The 19,099-nt window shown below is 39.1% G+C and overlaps 1 protein-coding gene across 4 annotated transcripts in view; it reads left to right on the top strand.

The window, feature by feature from the left end:
- The window catches only part of dock8 (dedicator of cytokinesis 8), a 55,136-nt gene that overhangs the window by 18,244 nt on the left and 17,793 nt on the right, over window positions 1–19,099 (top strand). For 3 of the 4 annotated variants that reach the window (XM_026186332.1, XM_026186336.1, XM_026186334.1), the window contains 24 exons: window positions 2,895–3,104; window positions 3,867–3,952; window positions 4,479–4,545; window positions 8,309–8,458; window positions 8,916–8,996; window positions 9,194–9,356; window positions 9,467–9,600; window positions 9,909–9,993; window positions 10,489–10,651; window positions 11,445–11,562; window positions 12,287–12,357; window positions 12,515–12,659; window positions 12,869–12,970; window positions 13,094–13,189; window positions 13,437–13,671; window positions 14,012–14,176; window positions 14,309–14,487; window positions 14,844–14,936; window positions 16,339–16,434; window positions 16,941–17,090; window positions 17,397–17,510; window positions 17,598–17,753; window positions 18,087–18,226; window positions 18,432–18,595. In XM_026186332.1, coding sequence (XP_026042117.1) covers window positions 2,895–3,104; window positions 3,867–3,952; window positions 4,479–4,545; window positions 8,309–8,458; window positions 8,916–8,996; window positions 9,194–9,356; window positions 9,467–9,600; window positions 9,909–9,993; window positions 10,489–10,651; window positions 11,445–11,562; window positions 12,287–12,357; window positions 12,515–12,659; window positions 12,869–12,970; window positions 13,094–13,189; window positions 13,437–13,671; window positions 14,012–14,176; window positions 14,309–14,487; window positions 14,844–14,936; window positions 16,339–16,434; window positions 16,941–17,090; window positions 17,397–17,510; window positions 17,598–17,753; window positions 18,087–18,226; window positions 18,432–18,595 — 3,163 coding nt within the window. The remainder of the gene's footprint in view (window positions 1–2,894; window positions 3,105–3,866; window positions 3,953–4,478; window positions 4,546–8,308; window positions 8,459–8,915; window positions 8,997–9,193; window positions 9,357–9,466; window positions 9,601–9,908; window positions 9,994–10,488; window positions 10,652–11,444; window positions 11,563–12,286; window positions 12,358–12,514; window positions 12,660–12,868; window positions 12,971–13,093; window positions 13,190–13,436; window positions 13,672–14,011; window positions 14,177–14,308; window positions 14,488–14,843; window positions 14,937–16,338; window positions 16,435–16,940; window positions 17,091–17,396; window positions 17,511–17,597; window positions 17,754–18,086; window positions 18,227–18,431; window positions 18,596–19,099) is intronic. The other variant, XM_026186333.1, reaches the window with a different exon arrangement.

The following is a 19,099-nucleotide window of genomic DNA, read 5'->3' as shown; positions in this document are numbered from 1 at the left end:
TACTTGCCACAACTTGTCCTTGAATGACAGTGCGTTGGAACTCTGATAAAGTGACTTCTGTGTGGCAAAGACATTGTAGTGAGAGCAGTATGGTAGTCCATACTGATCAAGGCTTGGGAGACAATTGTTGGTGTGAAATGTGAGGCTGGGGGGAGACTGGGTTGGGAGACTGAGCGGGGAGTGGGTGGGGGTTGCTTTAATAGAGAACACAACAGTGTGTTGTTATTCACATCACTCTTTTTTTTACCCTACACAGTGGCTCTTTTAAGTTTAGTGCACCACAGCCCTGTTGTGTGTAACCTGTATTATATTCAGCATTTTTCAGATCAGTAGCTGCCATCCAAGTGTTTGGATCTTTCATTATGGATCCTTGCCTCAGTCCTTCACTGAGCCAAGTTCACATCCTCTCTGTGCCCTCTCAGTCGCTTATTTGTCTTATAGTGGCCAAATCCCAGCTCCCAGAATCACACAGTCGCGGCCAATCCAAGTCCCAGCCAGTGCCACTCCCAGTTCCTGGCCCAGCCATCCCTTAGCCCCAGCCAGTCTCTTGTTGCTTCATCCTGCCAATTCTGACTAATTACCCAAACCAAAAGGCCCTCATTACTGCTGTAGGCTTCCCATGATCTATATGCCAGAATGAGAGTGACAGAGAGGGGAAGAACAGCTCTATTGTCCTTCAGCACTTAATAGTTCTCTTCTATGGACCAGTCTGCTTTAACAATCGTGGCGTGATGGACTCTTGGAGCCTCAACATTGTGAAGCTTAAGCAGACTGGAAACTCAGTCAGTCCTAGCCTGTGGTGTGAGAGCTGGGATATGAATTTGATGGATGATAGGAGTGAAAGAGACAAGGAGAACGGGTGGCAAGAGGGACTGCTCAGATCAGGATGCAGCTTGGGAGCAGTGAGGTTATGACCTGCAATCTGGCTAAAAGGTCATATGACAATTTTTGGGGTTAGAATCTTGAACTCGTGTCATTATAATTACGGTTGTGCATACGTGCTTGCCTGGATACAAAGGCTATCGCTTCAACTCAAGGTGAAAAGCTCAATTCGCAAATCTCGACACAGGAAATGGTTCAGGGCTGAATGAAACCCAGGCCCCTTGCAGCCCTTTGGCATATGGGTTGCTTGCTCAACTGAGTTAGCTACAGCGGTGCCCCACCATCCTGTTTTTTGGGGGTTTTTTTGTAAATATTCCAACTACAGGCAGTGATTCATATCCCGGGCACTCTAATGCTACTTTTAGGAAATTTGATTTCTTTGCAGATATTTACTTGGCGACAGGGGGTTTTATTGTTTGTTTTTGTTTGTTTTTTGTTTTTTTTGTTTTTTTTTGTTTGTTTTTTTTAAATGAAATCATTGATCCATTTGAAGAGGTTATACACCAAATTAAGTTACTTTTGTAGGTGGACTTCCTTATCGTGCAATGCCTTTCTGAGAGACCTCCCACTTATGATTTCTTACTTGAACCATAACAGCAGATCAAAAAACATGATTTCAATGGGGGAAAAAATCTGATCATGTGATCTCCTTGTGCAGTCAGGCTGGTTTTGGTTTTTTTTGTGGGGGGTTTTTTTTTTCTGATTCTGGTTTAGGTGGAGGCATTGATGCCTAAAGAGTTTTTAACATGTAAGAATCTTTTATATGCCAATTAAAACTGCTAAAAAACAAAAACTATAAAAGGTTGACCCTTTTTTTTTTTGGAGTAATAAACGAAGAAGCTTGCGGTGCATTTTAGAATACTTGACTGAATATAAAGTTTTACATACAACATTGCTCACAACTACTCAATAGGTCTCCCTCTGGATGCACAGAATGTGTCAGTACAATAGTCAAATTCATCACACACTTTTGTGAGCAGTTCTGGTGTCAGTGCAGCCATTGCTGTTTTTATGCCATCTACCAGAATCCACTCTTTCTGACAGTACGTGTTTCGATCATTACTAGTGAATGGTGGCGGGATTAAAGCACTTTTGAAATCAGATTATTTTTAATACACTTCATTTTTTTTTAAAAATTAGACAACATATTCAGATGCTGTTTTTTCAAAAGGCTTCTGAGCACATTTATGAATCACATCACATCTAAGTGTCAAAATTATGCCGCTTTTTCTAGCTCTGGGTTAGCTCAGTTAGCTCAACCCTCTATGCTGTTCTCACTTTTGTTGAAAAACCCAAAGGCCTGTTGGGAGATCTGATTACAGAATTTGATTAACTCATTTAAAATTCTGTCAATATCATATCAGGAATGATGAGTAACTTATACCTCATTACCTTCTGGCCCTTTGTTACTGATTGGCTGGTCAATTTTTATGTATCAAATATTAAAAAAACAAAACAAAGCTTCTTGTTCATAAAAAATTAAGGATTAGTTATACACACCTGCTGAATATTGTGAAGTAACTCAAGTCATTTTACTCTCTTTTAAATACAGTGAACATAAGCACAGCTATATGCTGTGTCTTCTATACTGAGTAAGCCTTGTTTAGAAAAGTACAAGAGCCTGTCATTGTCTCAATCTAAAACAGAGGCTGTCTAGACTGACTAAATGCCTGTTTTGTTGTGTCCGCTGACCACGTAATAGTGGAAGCTCTATTTTTAATACAGTGCATGTTGATGATGGTTGATAAAATGCTTTTCCAGCACGGTGTTGATATGCTGTTGTTACAAACAAGGTTTGAGGTAAATGCATGGTTGTCTTTTTCTTTAAACCAAGGGTGAACAACATGTGTCTACTAATCTTGTTCCTCTGGATATTATAGTCCCATAATTTGGCTTTCCTTGTGCTTTCCTGCCTTTTTCTTCCACTTCCTTGTGTTTTCATTTTATTTAATTCCTCTCCTCCTGGCCATGACATGACCCTTACCCCTGCTCTTATTCTGTCATTGCTCCAGGTCAAGTCACCAACTCTAGCAACGTTGACAGATGACTCTGGCCACACACTGACCTCCTCTGACTTTAACTTGCGGTGCCTGACTCCAGACAAGAGAGTTGAGGGTCTTCTGGCTTTCAGCAGCCATGAAGAGCTGGATCGTTTAAACCAGGAAACACGGCAAGGGAACAGACACCCTGAGCTGTTTGCGCTCTACCCACCACCTGATGAGGTGAGATATAAAAACAAAGTTGTTTTTTTTTTTTGTTTTTTTTTCCATTAATATTTCAGCTGCTGCGTTTGCCTTTCATGATAGTTGGGATCTGCAAAAATTACCAAAAATCGAACGGATGTACAACCACTTCTTTCAGATAGTAAATAGAAAGTTTTTATTTTAAGACATCTAAAACTGAATAGTAAATAGAAAATACTCTTTTTTTTTTTTTTTTTTTGACTACACAAATTCATAAATGATACAAAAACTAATAAAATTGTGACTGGAAAATTGTAATGCACATTTTCACTAAGATTTTATAGACTGCCAGTTACAAATAATCTATAATGAAACTAATAAGAGTTGCAGCCCTTTCTCGTTTTTCATAATATATTAAATACACATCTGAAACCTTAGGTGCCCACACAGGGAGCAATATGCAATGAGCTTGGGGACTTTCCAGTTCTCTGTTGCCTAGGTAACTCTCTAATGTATTTACTACCTGGTTACATGATGATCAGTGTATCCTGCACTCTCATTGGTAATAACTTTAGTTGCTCGTCTCGAGGTTGAGAAGAGTTTATCCGGGAAGTTGCCTGTAGTTGCTTAAAGTTCACAAATATCACTGACTTTCTATGGTCTCTGGTTGTTATATTGCTGCAGATCGCTTCCTGTGTGGACATGACTTGTGTTCTTAATTTTGCTTCTTCTCCATCCACAAGCATCTGTGCTTAGTTAAATCTTTATTTTTTTAAACATATTTCTGTAAATATCTTACAGGAAGATACAGTGGAAATCCGTCCTGTTCCCGACTGCCCCAGAGAACACATTGGAGAGCGCGTTATGATCAGATGCCAGTCTATAAAGTATGTCATACGTTTTCATTATACTGTAGTAGGGAGAATAGTCTTGTAGTTTAAACAGCTGCATAGCTGAGTAGTTGTTTAAGTGATGGATGGAGGATTATGTGAGGGTGGAGGAGTGTTGTTCGGCAGTGGTTGTTTTCCAGAAACTCTCCGTCCCTCCCTTTCTCTGTGGGATTCTGTCTCTTTTGCTCCTTCTTTCATTCGAACACATGCAAATGCACTTTTCCTGCATTATAGTCTTGATCTTCGTCATCCTTGTATAATTCGTACAGTTGCCAAATATTTGAGTTGAACTGCTTGCAATGCTTTGGCAACTTTTCTAATCCTTTTAACCCTCAGTTCAAGCGCATCATCACTTCCTCTAACTAATTTGTGTCTAACAGGAATTAAAATTCCTGAAAAATCAGTAGAATCAAAAACTGATGGAAAGCTAATTGAGGAAAAAAAATGAGGATTTGTATTCAGGATTTGCATCTTCTCCTGCGATAAAACTCCTAATCTAATTTTCCTTTGTGTGGCCTTTTAGGTTTGAAATAGAAATTGAACCCATATTTGCCACCATGGCACTGTATGATCTGAAAGAGAAGAAAAAGGTGAGCAAACTTTTTTCACTGTCAAATTCACTTTTTTTTTTTTAATGTTATACAAAATTGTGTGTGTGTGTGTGTGTGTGTGTGTGTGTGTGTGTGTGTGTGTGTGTGTGTGTGTGTGTGTGTGTGTGTGTGTGTGTGTGTGTGTGTGTGTGTGTGATAAGCAACAAAGAATAACAGTAAAAAAACACTTTCCTCAGTCTTGGGACTCTCTGCTTGTTTGCATACTTGCTGTGTATTTTAGCATTTTCTCACACAGCTGGGAGAAATAATTATTTTATCCCTGGCTGAATATGTAAGTTTGGTCACTTTAAAAGAAATTAATAGTCTCTCATTTTTATGATAGTTTCATTTTAGCGGAGAGAAACTGAATATCAACCAAAAAACCCCACCTTGACAGAATTCTGCTCCCACAGTCAACCAGTCCATTACATCTATTGCTTGTTATATGTATAAAGCACACCTGTCCACAAAATGAGCTTCTTCCATTCCAACCTCTCCATCACGATTGGGCAAGACCAAAGAAATGTCAAAGGATGTCAAGGACAAGACTGTAGACCTTCACAAAGCTGGAATGGACTATGAGGCTGTCAACAAGAAGCTTGGTGAGAAGGTGACAACTCGTGGTGCGACAATTCGGAAAGGGAAGAAATATAAATCTTTCCTCACAGGGTAATGATGAGAAAGATGGTGGATCTGCCAAAACTGCCAAAACACGCTCCTTGCGTGTTAATGGTCTGAAGGCACCATGAACACCACAGATAACAAACTACAGCGTAATCTATTGAAATCTTGTAGCACTTGCAAGGTCCCTCTGCTCATGAAGGCTCGTACATGTATAGGCCTTCTGAACTGTGCTAGAGTTCTTTGGCATCAGCTCAAACCGCTGTGTTTGGAGAAAACCAGGAAACTGTAAGAGGAGTGGTCCAGTATCACTCCTGAGTGCACACCTGGTGACCTACTTTAAGAAATATCTTACAGCTTACTGTAAAATAAGTCATGTTTTGCTTGGGCATCAAATACTTGTTTCACTCAATGCTCAATAGCTACTCATGCTTTTCAATTAATAATTGATAATATAAGTTTATATACGTATTATACTTTTATGTAATGTGGGTTTTTTTTTTTTCTGGGTTTTTGGTTGATATTCTGTCTCTTTCCATTAACAAAGAAACTACCATAAAATTAGAGACTGTTAATGTAACTGAGCACACTGCTGGGGACTGTTTGATATCACACGACAAACAACCACCATAACAATCCTGCTAATGTTTAATAAAACATTACTGGTCACATATCAATCCTCAACACTGATAGATAGTCACATGGTTTGGATACTTGCTGTGTATTTTATAATGAGTTACAAGCTGGACAAGACTGAATATCAAAAACCAGTAGTTACAAGTATTGTATACTTAATAAAAATTACAGTTTTAAAGGTAGCTTTTGCATGTTATTTGCATCTTGTTGATCTGGCGCAGTCTTGTAGTGGCTTTGGAAAGTCAGCTCTGCTGTGTAGTAAGGGATCACTGTAATCTGTAAGGTTTTATGTCTCATCATCCTCAGAAATTTATAGCCTCGGGGGTCGTCATGTTTGGCCTTGTATCTACTAATACTGCACATTATTTTTGGAGTAAAGCATTTCTGAGCTGTGGCTGTTTGTTTGTTTTCTGTGGATTTACACAGCTGGATAATAGTAGGGGTTGGAAGGATTAAGTGCTCGTGGATCTCTCACATAAGACGAGGTTTTAGCCACCGGGTTTGCCCTCTCATCTGTGCTGCCCTGATTTACTCTGGCTTGCCTGGAGGACTAATGGCTCTAAGATACTCTGTTGGGTGAGATAGGGCAATTTAATACATCACAATTTTCAAAACTGGGCCATATCTAACCTGGTCTTGGGTCAGAATCAGTGAAATATTTCTTGCAATGAAACATACTAATATGACATAAACAAGGGTTGTTTTTGGTTCTGTTGGAAGACTTTAAGAGCAGCGCTGAATTCTGACAGTGTCATGCATTTTGTTAAAGGTGACTGATTTTTATTATGTGCTGAGCTGAAGTGTATCCTTGCAGAGGTTAGTATAATTTCCAGCTTATTACACTGACTAGATACTAGTTAATGAACTGTGTCTGCAAACATGAATTTGAACTGTAAACACAAAGTGCGTCTGTGAACGAAGGAGAAACTGTCAAGCTTGTTTTGTCAGTTGTTGTTAAGGCCTCTTTTTTTTTAATCTCTGAACTGTTCACTTTTACTTTATCTTGTTTGTTTTTCTCTTTCTTCTGCAGTGCTCAGCGCAAGTTGTTTTCTTTATGAGAGCCTTATCTTCTGTTTTCTTACTTGCTGTTCTTCGTTTTCCCGCATCCCTCGTTGCCTTGTTTGGTTTTGTTCACGTCATTTCGTTGTTTCACATCTGTGCAGATGTTCGTATAAATCAAAGTCTCTCTGGTCAATAAGCCAAGGTGCAGACATGGGATTTGACCTAACAAGTGGCCTACTTATGATGCAATATTCATGAATGTAAGCAGAGGTTTATGAGTAGGCAAAAAACAAAACATTATGTTCTTTTAGCAAAAAGGAATATCCATTAGTTATTTTTTTCTTCGTTTGTTTTCCTGGTGTTACTTTGCAACACAAGGAAAGCCACATTTTACTCGACTGACTGGAGCCAAGTGGGAGGACGCAATAATGAAACCACAGTTGGCAAGACTTCAGAAAAGCAGAGGCCTTGAAAGAACAGTCTAATGGATTTATGGAGCTATATTGTCTAATATTTGTAAAGGAAGCGGCTGTCAGATGTCTGCCTGAACATTTGCCACTCAGATCTGTGTTTGAATGAAGCTGCAAAAGGAGTCATTGTAGCGTCCAGCTGCTAAATTGGCTACACAGGGTGTTTGCAAGTGCTCTCCATCAGAAAATGTTAATCATCTGTCCTGAAACAGTGTGTGCTAGTGTTTGTGTGTGTCAGTCAGTCACGGACATGGTGTTTGGGGGTTAAAAATATCATGTTGAAGAGGTTTTTACATTCCTTGTGTTTCATTACATCAAAATTTGAAGTTTTCAAATGAATGCTATTATGATTTACTGAAAATGCTGACTCATTTAACACTCGTCCTTTGACCGGTTTATTTTTCTTTATGAACAGAGGATATTTTAGTCAGCTGGCTTTGATTACCAAGATTATTATTTCTCTGATTCCAAGAAGTCATTTTTCAGTAACAGGGAGAGTGTGGCTCTTTTTCTTTTTCTTAAGTTAACTGGGTCGTTTCCGTCTCAGAATCTGTGCCGAGTTTTGTCCTTTTGGCATGTTACACAAGCATGGAAGTATGCCAGAAGTCATCATCATTGAAAATTTTCTTGTGCTTATCTTGAATAAAGTTGCTGCTTTGAGGATTTTAGTTATCAGCCAAGTTTGGCTTTCTAGAGGCTTCTTGGTGTGGTCAGTGTAGTGGAGGCCCTGTGGGATAAGCAGAATGAGGTAGAGTAGTTACTGGCTTTCCAGTGAATAGGATCACATGACAGATACCAGGCCGGCCCACATCTGTGTTCCTACACAGAGGTCATTATAGAGGTGAGAAGAGAAACAGCAAAGCGGGCTGAACAGATGAACATTTGGTTTACATCAAACTAATCACCTAGATTAATGTATTCTTTCAGTCTCTCATCAGAAACCTTCCAGTTTGTTATGCCCTGATTACCAAAACAAATGTAATCCTGGATTTAATTTTGGTAAGAAGTAAAATGTTTCATCTGTTTCCCTGCAGATATCTGAGAATTTCTACTGTGACCTGAACTCTGAACAGTTTAAGAACTTCTTGAAAAATCACACTGACCACATTGATCCGTCCTCGACAGCCAAATCTGCCATCTTCTCTATCACCTACCCTTCCACAGATATATATCTGGTCATCAAGGTAATGAGAAAATCTATTGCAATCCACTGAGACGAAAAAAGCAGAAATGGTAGGCCTAAGAAAAGCAAATATACTATGCAGCGGATGAATAGTATCTTAAAGGCATTAATAAAACACAGTGGAGGCTCTGTTATAGTTTAGCTGCATTTCAGCAAGTGATGTGGGGAATTTTGAACATGGAGATTTTGATCTATCATGTAGTACCATCTAAAAAGCATCTGATTAGCAGTGGCTTTATTTTTCAGTACAACACCGATACCAAACACACTACCAATGCAGTAAAGGCATACCTGGATAGAAAAACACACAATGGGACACTATCAGTTATGAATTGGACTCTGCAGTGTCGTTAGAGTCATTGGAGTTTTGAAGAAGAGTCAGCAGTAATATAGAGTTTGTGCAGTTCATCGTAAACTGTTGCTGTGGCCTTGATATAATTAATGTTTCCGTGTTTCAGATTGAAAAGGTCCTTCAGCAGGGAGAGATCAGTGACTGTGTCGACCCCTACGTGACACTGAGGGAATGTGACTCTGGAAAGGTAATGAATGCAGAGCAAACAGTCAAATTATTTACAAAAAAATGCTCTCCGGTTTACCTTTTAGCCTCTTATTAATACTTGCTGGGTATGTAAAAGGATTCTGGAGCTGATGTTTTTCAAAATGGCTAACTTTATTTATTTATTTATTTATTTATTTATTTATTTATTTATTTATTTATTTATGTCTTTATGGTCAGAACAAGGACAAAATTGAGAAGCTGCGGAACCAGGCGGATAGTTTCTGCCAGAGGCTGGGTCGCTATCGCATGCCATTTGCCTGGGCAACTGTTAATATAATGGAAGTGATCAGCTCTGCTACATTGGAGCGTGACATCACAGACTCTGAGAACACAAAAGGAGGTGTGTGCTAGCGTCATCTTACCTTCTGATCACTTTGCATTTGTCTGCATTTCCTAGGAGTCCTTGAAGCTTAGTATCACACTTGACCCTTGACATTTTTTTTTCCTCAGGAAAATCCAGCAGCATTGACCGGAGAGGACTCCCTAGGAGGAACTCTGAACGTTACAGTACCATCGATGAACCGTTTTGCAACGTTTCTGGCTTCAAGCCTGCCACCATCACTATCTCCACCATCATCAAACAGGTTTGTCTGCTGCCCAAGCAAAGAAATGGATAAATCTGTGAAAATGCTTGAAATGCAGTGAGATACCAGATAAAGATAAAGTTTCCCAGACAGACATGCTTGTGTTTACATCTTGGACTTTGATAAAAATCCTATGTGTTTCATCAGATTCTATTATTCAAACCTGTAGGGCTATTACTGTGAAAAATTACATGCATATTCCAATGTTTGTATATTTTTTATTGCTCTAATGGTTCATTTGGTCCTTGTCATCTGGGTTTTTCATTTAAAATAAATAAATAAATAAATAAAATCACTGTGTTTTTTAGGAAGGAGATCGTCTAAGCGATGAGGATTTGCTCAAGTCCCTGACTGAGATGAAGAAACCACAGAAGAGAATCAAGACAATACCAGGTTATCACTCATTACATGAGTATATTTTTATTGTTAATGTTTTCTTTTTCTTTTTTGCTGCAGAGAAAATTGATAAAATTTGTCGATGGAAAGATGGGTAGAGAGAGACCTGGACCTCTGCAATAGTTTTAAATCACATAGGTCACCTGTTTAACTCAGTTAAACCAGCACCTGTAGCCTGATACTTTCATCCATATAGAGCGTTTGGGTACAGGAAATTGCAAAAACACAGCACAGTGATGTCACACTTTACAAATAATTTTTTAAAAGAGCTAAAATGTGTGTTCATAGCATGCTTTAAATTTCAAGTCGGTATATTTTGTTACTAAGCTTTGCGGTTGCTTCCTGAAGAGGACACCGAAACCAGTGGTACTTCTCATCCAGCTCTTGACAAAAAAGCAGTGTGCCAGTTTATATATTATTAAATGATATCATAGGCTTTATTCTGGATATTGCATATGCAGGTTACTGACCTTTGACCTTTGCATCTTCTAGGTACCATAAAATTGGACATGTCTCCAGTCAACGATACACCAACATCATGTTTGTCAACTGAGCTTATCCCTCTTAAACCTGTGGCTGAGAAAAGCACTCGTCTCATTAAGGAGGTGCTGGAGTTCCCCTCCAGTGAGGTTTATGTTCCTCACAACATCTACAGGTGGGCTGGAGTATGCACTATGTTGGCAAATAAACTCATGCTCCTTAAACATTTAAATGTGAGATTGTGGGATATTTTATTCTTTGCGTTTCTGTGTCCTAAATGTTTTTTTGTGACTTTAGCTTTCTTAGAGAAAAGGAAACTACTTATGCAAGCCTTGCACCTTCAAGGGATGAAAAGCGAACAAGCCCAACAACAAGTTATTCTTGCTAAGAATATAAACAGGTTTCTTTGTTAAAATAGGCAGCACATTTCGAACAAAGGGCCAGAGGCAACATGAACTCTCGCTCAACAAGATCACTCAAGAGCTGACATTAGAAATTGTTCTCCTTTTTAGTGTAATTTATATTTTTAGGCATTTCCATCCAGGCCACCTGCTAAATTACCATCAGTCAGTTAACAGTACAGAGTCAAGAATGGGGATTTAATTCTTCTCAGTACTCCAATCTAAAAAAAAACAAACATGCATGAACAAGTCTCGGTAATTGCATGCTGGTGTTCTCTAAACAAGTGTTCAGTGGAATCTTTGGTGTTTTCCTGTATTTCAGGTTTCACAACAGATTACAATGTTGAATTAAACCCACAAAAGAACACAGATAATTACTGGTTGGCTTTACATTTCTCTGACATTACTGTCGCATCAGCCCTGCAGCTGTTGTACAGACAGTGCCATCTAGTGAGAAATAATCAAACTGCTTTGGTTTACATAAAGTGTAGCATAATTTATTTATTTGACTGTTTTTTCTAAACCAACAGTGTTCCTGACACAGTTTCTCTCCCTTTGCATGTGCAGGAATCTGCTCTATGTCTACCCCCAGAGGCTCAACTTTGTCAACAGGTTGACATCGGCAAGAAATATTACCATCAAAATCCAGTTTATGAGTGGAGAGGATCCTGGCTCGGCTATGTGTGTGAGTGCTGTTGTTCATTACCTGTCACTCATTTTTACACTAAAACTGATTTAACTTAACTTTTACTGATATTTGGTGATTTTAAAAATAAAATAAAATATGAAAGTGCAGTTTAATAATTGTTTTATTCTCACAAATTATTTCCCAGCTGCTTGTCAACAGGGAAGTTGCAAAATGCCCTCTGGTGGATAAACTATGCAACCTCAATAGTCATAAAACTTTATTTAATCCCACACTGGGGGAAATTCACTTGTTCCAGCAGCACAAGGGACAGGAAGAAAGGTTGAATTAGAGATATATTAGTTTTTTAAAGTAGAAAAAAATAGATAAATAAATATTGTACAAGAAAAAAGCTAAAACTCTGCACAGATGGTTACAATATACAGTTAAATATGCCAAGATTTTTATTTTTATTTGTACATAATGTGCAGCAGGAGTAACAATAATATATACATGTGTTTTTAAACAGTATTTATCCTGTGTGGGGTATTGTACAGTCTGACTGCTGTCAGCCTGTATAAATGCCGATATTGCCATTTCAGCAGATGGCTAATATCGGCTGATATATTGGTCACTGTCTATTTACTGACCCAAGCTCTGACAGTTTGGGTCAGTAGTTCAGATGAACATTCAAGTCAAGCACAGTCTACACATAGGATTCAAATTTATCATGTTAAATTAAAAGTACCTTTTTATTCTTTTCTTCTTCTGTCTCTATATTCAGGTCATTTTTGGGAAATCGAGTGGCCCTGAATTTTTAAGTGAAGTCTATACCCCTGTTACCTACCATAACAAGTAAGGACACATTATTGTGTTTTGTTACACTGGACTGTGTTAGCGTCTTTTTATCTATTTTGAACAATCAGAGTACCTTGACTTCATTTATCTTTTTGTTTTTCTCGTTTCCTTCCCGTTGCCTCCTCTTGTTACTCCGTATGTCCCCATCTGTAAGGTCTCCAGACTTCTATGAGGAAGTGAAGATTGCTCTTCCAGCACGTCTGACGGAGAGGCATCACTTGCTGTTCACGTTCTTCCACATCAGCTGTCAGCAGAAACAGAACCAGAGCGGCAGCTGTGAGACGCTCATTGGATACTCTGTAAGCTTTTACACATCACAAATCTTAAGAACAAAGAAAAAGACTGTTTAGTGTTTCAGCTGGCAAATCGCTGTCATCATTGTCAAAGGAAAGTGTTGCCAGACATTTTACTATTAATATGTTGTGACATTTGTGTGTCTGACTGCTGCGTTTTTAAATCGTTGAAGCTCGGCTGACATGCTGAATTTGTCTTTTTTCCTCTGATGCAGTGGCTGCCCATATTGAATATTGATCGACTGCAGACTGGTCAGTACTGTCTGCCCATCATCTTGGAGCGTCTCCCTGTCAACTACTCTCTACACACACCTGAGGTATAAACATCCTCCTGTTAAAAGATTAAAACTATTTTTTATTATTATTTATTATTATTATTATGAAAGTAGAGTAGCAAACACAGGCACAAAAGTCATATTTATATTTCCTGTGTCTTGTAGAAACTTCCTCTTCAGGTCCCTCCAGTCAAGTGGATGGAGGGTCACAAGGGACTTTTCAACCTTGAAATCCAGGCGGTGTCATCTGTGCACACACAGGTGAGCGAAGGCTGGATGCCTCCAGACCAACACAGCAACACAGTGAATGTCTTTTTGGCTCACCCTGTCTATCTGTATACATCAGTACACACATGCATACCACAAGTGTCCATGTTGTTGTTGCATTCGCCCTGAAGCATGTCCCGACTCTGTCGCAGTACATTTGTTTCCTTCTCCGTCTCCTCTCCTCTGTTGCTTTTGCTCTCCCTGCTTCCCGTTCTAACAAACCCTGCCTTCTCCCTACCAGGACAACCACCTGGAGCGTTTCTTCACCCTCTGCCATGCACTGGAAGGTGGAGTAACATTCCCTGTGCGGATCAGGGAGGAGAAGATTCCAGAGAACAAGCTGGAGCATGAGCTGAAGCTCAGCATCATAGCCCTGTCCTCGTCCAGTCTAGAGGCTCTGGTCCTCTCCCTCCACCGAGTGCTAGATAAACTCTTCACTCTCATCATGCAGCCCATGGTCATTGCTGGCCAGACCGGTGAGTGGACTCTGTATTGTATCATGTATATAATGGATGTATAGCAGTGATTGTGGTGCTACATTTAAAAATGTCTTTCCAGTTGATTTTTTTTTCCCCCAACATATTCTCAATTTAGTTATTGAGCTACCATGAAAAAACTCTGAAAGATATATCCCCAGAAAACAGATTACCACTTTATATTTGTACTTTTATTTAACCAACACTGCAAAAGAAAAAAAAATCCCATAAATCATCAGATTTGAAGCTAAATTAGGTAAATAATCAGATTTATTTTTCATTCACTGTACTCATTTAATTACTTGTTTTTTTTTTTAAAATCCATGCTTCCTTTCTGCAGCCAATCTGGCACAGATAGCCTTTGAGTCAGTGGTGTCCATCATCAACAGCCTTCATAACAGCCAGGAACTGATCAGGGACCAGCTGGGTAGGAACAGCCTCTTGGCAACCTACCTGTACTGGGTGTTTCGCCTGCCCGATCCCCCTCGAGACATGCAGAATCCAGGTGCTTCATCATTTAAAAGGATGCATTTCTTTTGTTTTGTCGTTCCTGTGAACATATTTGCTCTGAGTGTTTCAAGTATTAAGAATTTTCTTTGTTTCTTTTTTCCTTTTGTATCTATGAACATGTGATCAGGTACAGGTGGCGCAGTACCTTCAGCAGAGAGCCGATACAGCACTATGGGTCGGGCCACGGCTGCCACCGTTGGCAGCATGCTTCTCCAGTCCAGGATCAGAAGCAGCAGCAACCCTGATATCCCAGGCCCACATAACTCCGCTGAAGATGACGAGGTCAAAAATATTCTCTCTGCCAAGGTACTGACCAGCTTCATCAGCTGAGATTTCTCATGTCTTAACCTGGATCTGGTGCAAAATACAGAAAAGTTAGTTTAGCTTGTGTCCACTTTTTTTTATTTTAACATACTCTTTAAGGTTTTACTAAGTCCATGTTGCACTAGGCTAATGTACTGTATGAATTTGCCTAATTGAGCACACACACACACAAAGTACAGTATGTAAATATGCCAGCATGCATCTTCATACACACAAAATAGCCATTTGCTCTTCATCCCCACAGTACATTAGCTATTGTAATAGGCCACTAGACACCCACTCTAATGAATGCATCCATCACATCCAATGTGATGGAACTTGTGTGTTACTGTCTCCAGGGCCACAACAACCCAGGCAGCCGCATGTCCACCTACGTAGACGTAAACAACCATCAGAACCCATCAGGAAACACCAGGCCATCCAACAGAAAGGTTCAAAGTTCTTACTTTCTTTACTTTTTTGGACCCGTTTTATTATGTAGCAATGCAATTACATTTTTATAAAAGAATTAGAGACGGAAAATAATGATACAGAAAACGGCAAGGAATGAGTATGAACTGGGTAACATATTTCCTTTTAATGATTTGTATCAACATTGACTTTATCTAAACTGATGGATATCTGTTGTTTTCATCAAAGGTGATCCGTCCCTGTTATTCATGTCTTCCCATTTAAAAGATTAAATACCATTTTTATGCCATCACATATACTGAATATGCTGACTGTGCATGTGTGTATACTCGTGTAAGTCAACAGACATTACCTTTGTACTCGAAGAAGGTTAGCTGGACCGAAACAGGCTAATTTAATTCATGTATTGGGGGTAAGCAAGACACGGTGTAGGAGTTACATTCAAATGACTTGATTAACTGTGGAAATTACAGTTTTTACTGTACGGGCCCACTGAATGTTGAGCACCTGTGACCATGACTGTATGTAGTGTCATAGCTAATGCAACATTTACACCTCATTATAGACATTTACATGTTAATGGCATGAAACCTGAACAATATCCCTCTGTGGTGAGGAGGTTGGATGGCATTACTAATTATCTTTTTGAGATGGAAATGGAATATGTGAATTTATGAAATGAACTGATATTTAATCAGTATTTTTGAGGCTCTTTGATATATTTATTTGATTTATTTGAAAGCTGTCATTCAGATCTTATTGTGTACAGAAGAATTTATCAGTGCAGGCTTGTTTCACTGCTATTCATTGTCAGAGCCTTACTTAAAGTCTCCAATCAAGACAGTTACAGTACACAAGGGCAAGGCAACACATAATGACTTTTTAAAAACATTGTATGTAGCTGTAAATAAAGGCTAAAACATATATGGGTTTTAATGTCTAACTGAATTGCTTTCAATTAAGAATAAATGAAAAGCCTTGTTATTTTAGTTTTTGAAGTAGAAATTCTGGTTAGTCATCTCTATTATACGTTAGAGACACTGCAGTGACTGAAAAATAATTCTGTAGCAGTACATGGAACGATACCATAAAAGCTGTGTTTGATTTCTGTGTTCTATTTCAACATTACTTCTATCTCAAACATCCTGTAACACAGCTAAACAAATACTTTCATCCTCCAGTTCACCCTTATGACCACAAGGTGGCAGTGTGACACCAGTGACACTGATATTGGAGCTGTTTATGCTTTTTTTTGTGTCTATTCAAAGCAGCCAGCATATTAAAACCAGTTCACAGCAATATGTTAATATAATAATCTATTAGAACTCCAATTATGAGGCAGTCTTTAAAAAAATTCTCTACCTGCTATCAGGGTAAGACGGGTTCTCGTGAATTAAAGCATTTGTATTTTTTCTCTTGCAGCAATTTCATGAGGAGCTGGCCCTGCAAATGGTTGTCAGCACCGGGGTCTGCAGAGAAAATGCCTACAAATACGCCTGGTTCTTCTTTGAGCTGCTGGTCAGTGTTTATTTTTATACCTCTCTGCAAGAGGGAAGGCATCCACAGATGTTAATGATAAATAGACTGAGTTATAAAAATGAGTCATATCAAGCAAATGTGACCTCATGGCCAAACACCTCCAAAGATAAATGATAGTGGTAGTATTGTATGAATATTAAGAGGGTGTTCGAAAGCGCCCGAGGCAATAAATTACAAAAAACACTTGACAATTTATTTTCTGTTTTGCAATTCAGCTGTGTCATCACTGACATTCATGCTCATTCACTCAATTCGTCTTGCTTATTTATGCTTCTGCCCTCAACCTCATTGCCTACTTTAATTAAATTAGGGATTTTTGCGTGGCTTGATAGGCTTGTTGATTTGAAAATAGAAGCTGATGATAAAATAATCAAACACTGCCCTCTTTAACTATCAGGCCACCTTTTTAACAAAAAGAAAAATCAAAGATTGCGTTTTTCACCTTTTCTTAACAATTATCAATGGGTGTGTTATGGTTTAAACAGGTGAAAAGCATGGCTCAGCATGTGTCCCAGCTGGACAAGTACAATATTCCTCGCAGAAGTCGCTTCTCTGACCGATTTAAAGATGACATCACCACAATTGTCTCTGTGGTTACAGCTGAGATTGGGACCATCCTGGTCAAACAACAAAAGGTAAGAAACGTTAGTAATGATGACGACGAAAATAAATCGTGAGCTTCTGAGCCTAATCAATTTGACTTCGCTCTGCAAACTCTGCAGCCGAGCGCATTCGTGTACCTTCTGTCCTCCTGGGTTGTGTTGAGAGAGGCAATTTCAACCTGACTGTACATGTTGTCGATGTCCTCCAAACAACAGGAAGTTGGGAGTGCTAATTATATTTGCCTCTGTGGAATCGAGAGCACAGCTTACACAGCTAGATACTCAGTAAGATCCATCTGGTGCAGCTTCCTGATTGCTGTTTGTTGACTGTTGTTTTAGGAGGTAGAGCAAGCAGAGAAAGTCAACATCAGCCTGGCTTTTTTCCTTTATGACCTGATGTCGCTCATGGACAGAGGATTTGTATTCCACCTAGTGAAAAACTATTGCAATCAGGTAAAATAACAGATTAATGTTAATAATTATATCCCTCCAGATGCTGATTCTGGAAAAATAAACTTTTATGCTCCCTTTCACTTTTAGATGTCGGCTAAGAGTGTTTCAATGCCGACGCTGATCAGCATGCGTCTAGAGTTCCTGCGAATCCTGTGCAGTCATGAGCACTATCTCAACCTGAGCCTCTTCTTCAGCAGCCCTGCCTCCGCACCCGCCTCACCGTGTCCATCCATCTCCTCACAGGTTCGCCCACTCGCCAGTGCAAATTTTACATGAATTATTTGGACACTCGGGTTACCGCTTTACCAAGTTGAGTTTATTTATACAGGAATATTAATGTGGCTGCAAAAATGTTAAGGAAAGTAAGGACTGGCCATCTAGGAGAAGATAACTGGGAAAAATACAAACACAGAACGGGAGTTTAGGGAGTAATTTAACTGAGATAAGATTAAGTTTTGTTTTGTTTGTTAGTTTTCTTTTAGTGAAAAATTCTGTTTAAAAAGTGCTTTATTTTCCATTAAGAAACATTTTTACGCTAATCTTGTTGCCACTCCTTCATTTTATCTATGTTTTCAGAGTTCTGGCTCATGCAGTTTCCAGGAGCAGCAGAGGATCTTGGCTCTGTTTGAACTTTCTCCTGAATTCAAGCAGCAACACTACCTCACGGGTCTGTTACTGACAGAGCTCAGTGCAGCGCTAGACATGGAGTCAGAGGGGTATGGAAGTACAGCTACTTGCACGTTACTCAAAACTGCCTGCTTTCTTACTTGACTAATTACATTCTTACTAAAAAGCTCCTGTCTTATTTGTTTTGTAAAATATATCAATTAAATCAATATCGACCTCTGTAAACATGTGAAAGCTGTGTACTAATCATTGGCGATATTATTCAAATGAAACAGTATGCATGCGTGTTCACAGGGGAAAGGTCCAGAGAAGGTCCATCAATGCAATCTACAGCCTGCTGTGTGCTCATGATCTTGACCATCGCTGTATCAAACCTGAAGTCAGGGCCAAGGTGGCTGCTCTCTACCTCCCCCTGGTAGGGATTATTATAGAATCCACCAACTACCTGGATTTCACTGGTACGTGTGTACACACACACACACACACACACACACACACACACACACACACACACACACACACACAGGTTTGCTCCAGACTACAAGCTCATTGAAAAGGTTCTCCATGATACTTTATTACGATAAGAAAACTGAGCTCTCTTTCTGCTGATTTGAGACTCTGTTCAATGTTAATTATCAGAAACAAATGAAGGGCCTTTGGCTCATAATTAAAAAATCATTTATATTTATATTTATTTGTCCTTTTTGTAAATTCCATTCATGCCTTGTGGTGACAAATATAACTACAACAGTAAAGACATCACAATTAGAGACATTAAGTCTAGTCAAGTCACCTTTATTTATATAGCACATTTAAAAGACATCAAGTGTTGGCCATTAAAGACATTGCCAGTAACGTCACCAAAAATCAAATACAAACACAAGTGACACCCATTTCACACCATTTAACATCACTTAGATTTGTTTAACAGATCTTTGTACCGCTGCCCTGATGGTAGTGAT

Source organism: Astatotilapia calliptera, chromosome 12 (genome assembly GCF_900246225.1).
Source record: "Astatotilapia calliptera chromosome 12, fAstCal1.2, whole genome shotgun sequence".
NCBI lineage: Eukaryota > Metazoa > Chordata > Actinopteri > Cichliformes > Cichlidae > Astatotilapia > Astatotilapia calliptera.
This window is presented reverse-complemented; position numbering and strand designations above follow the sequence as displayed.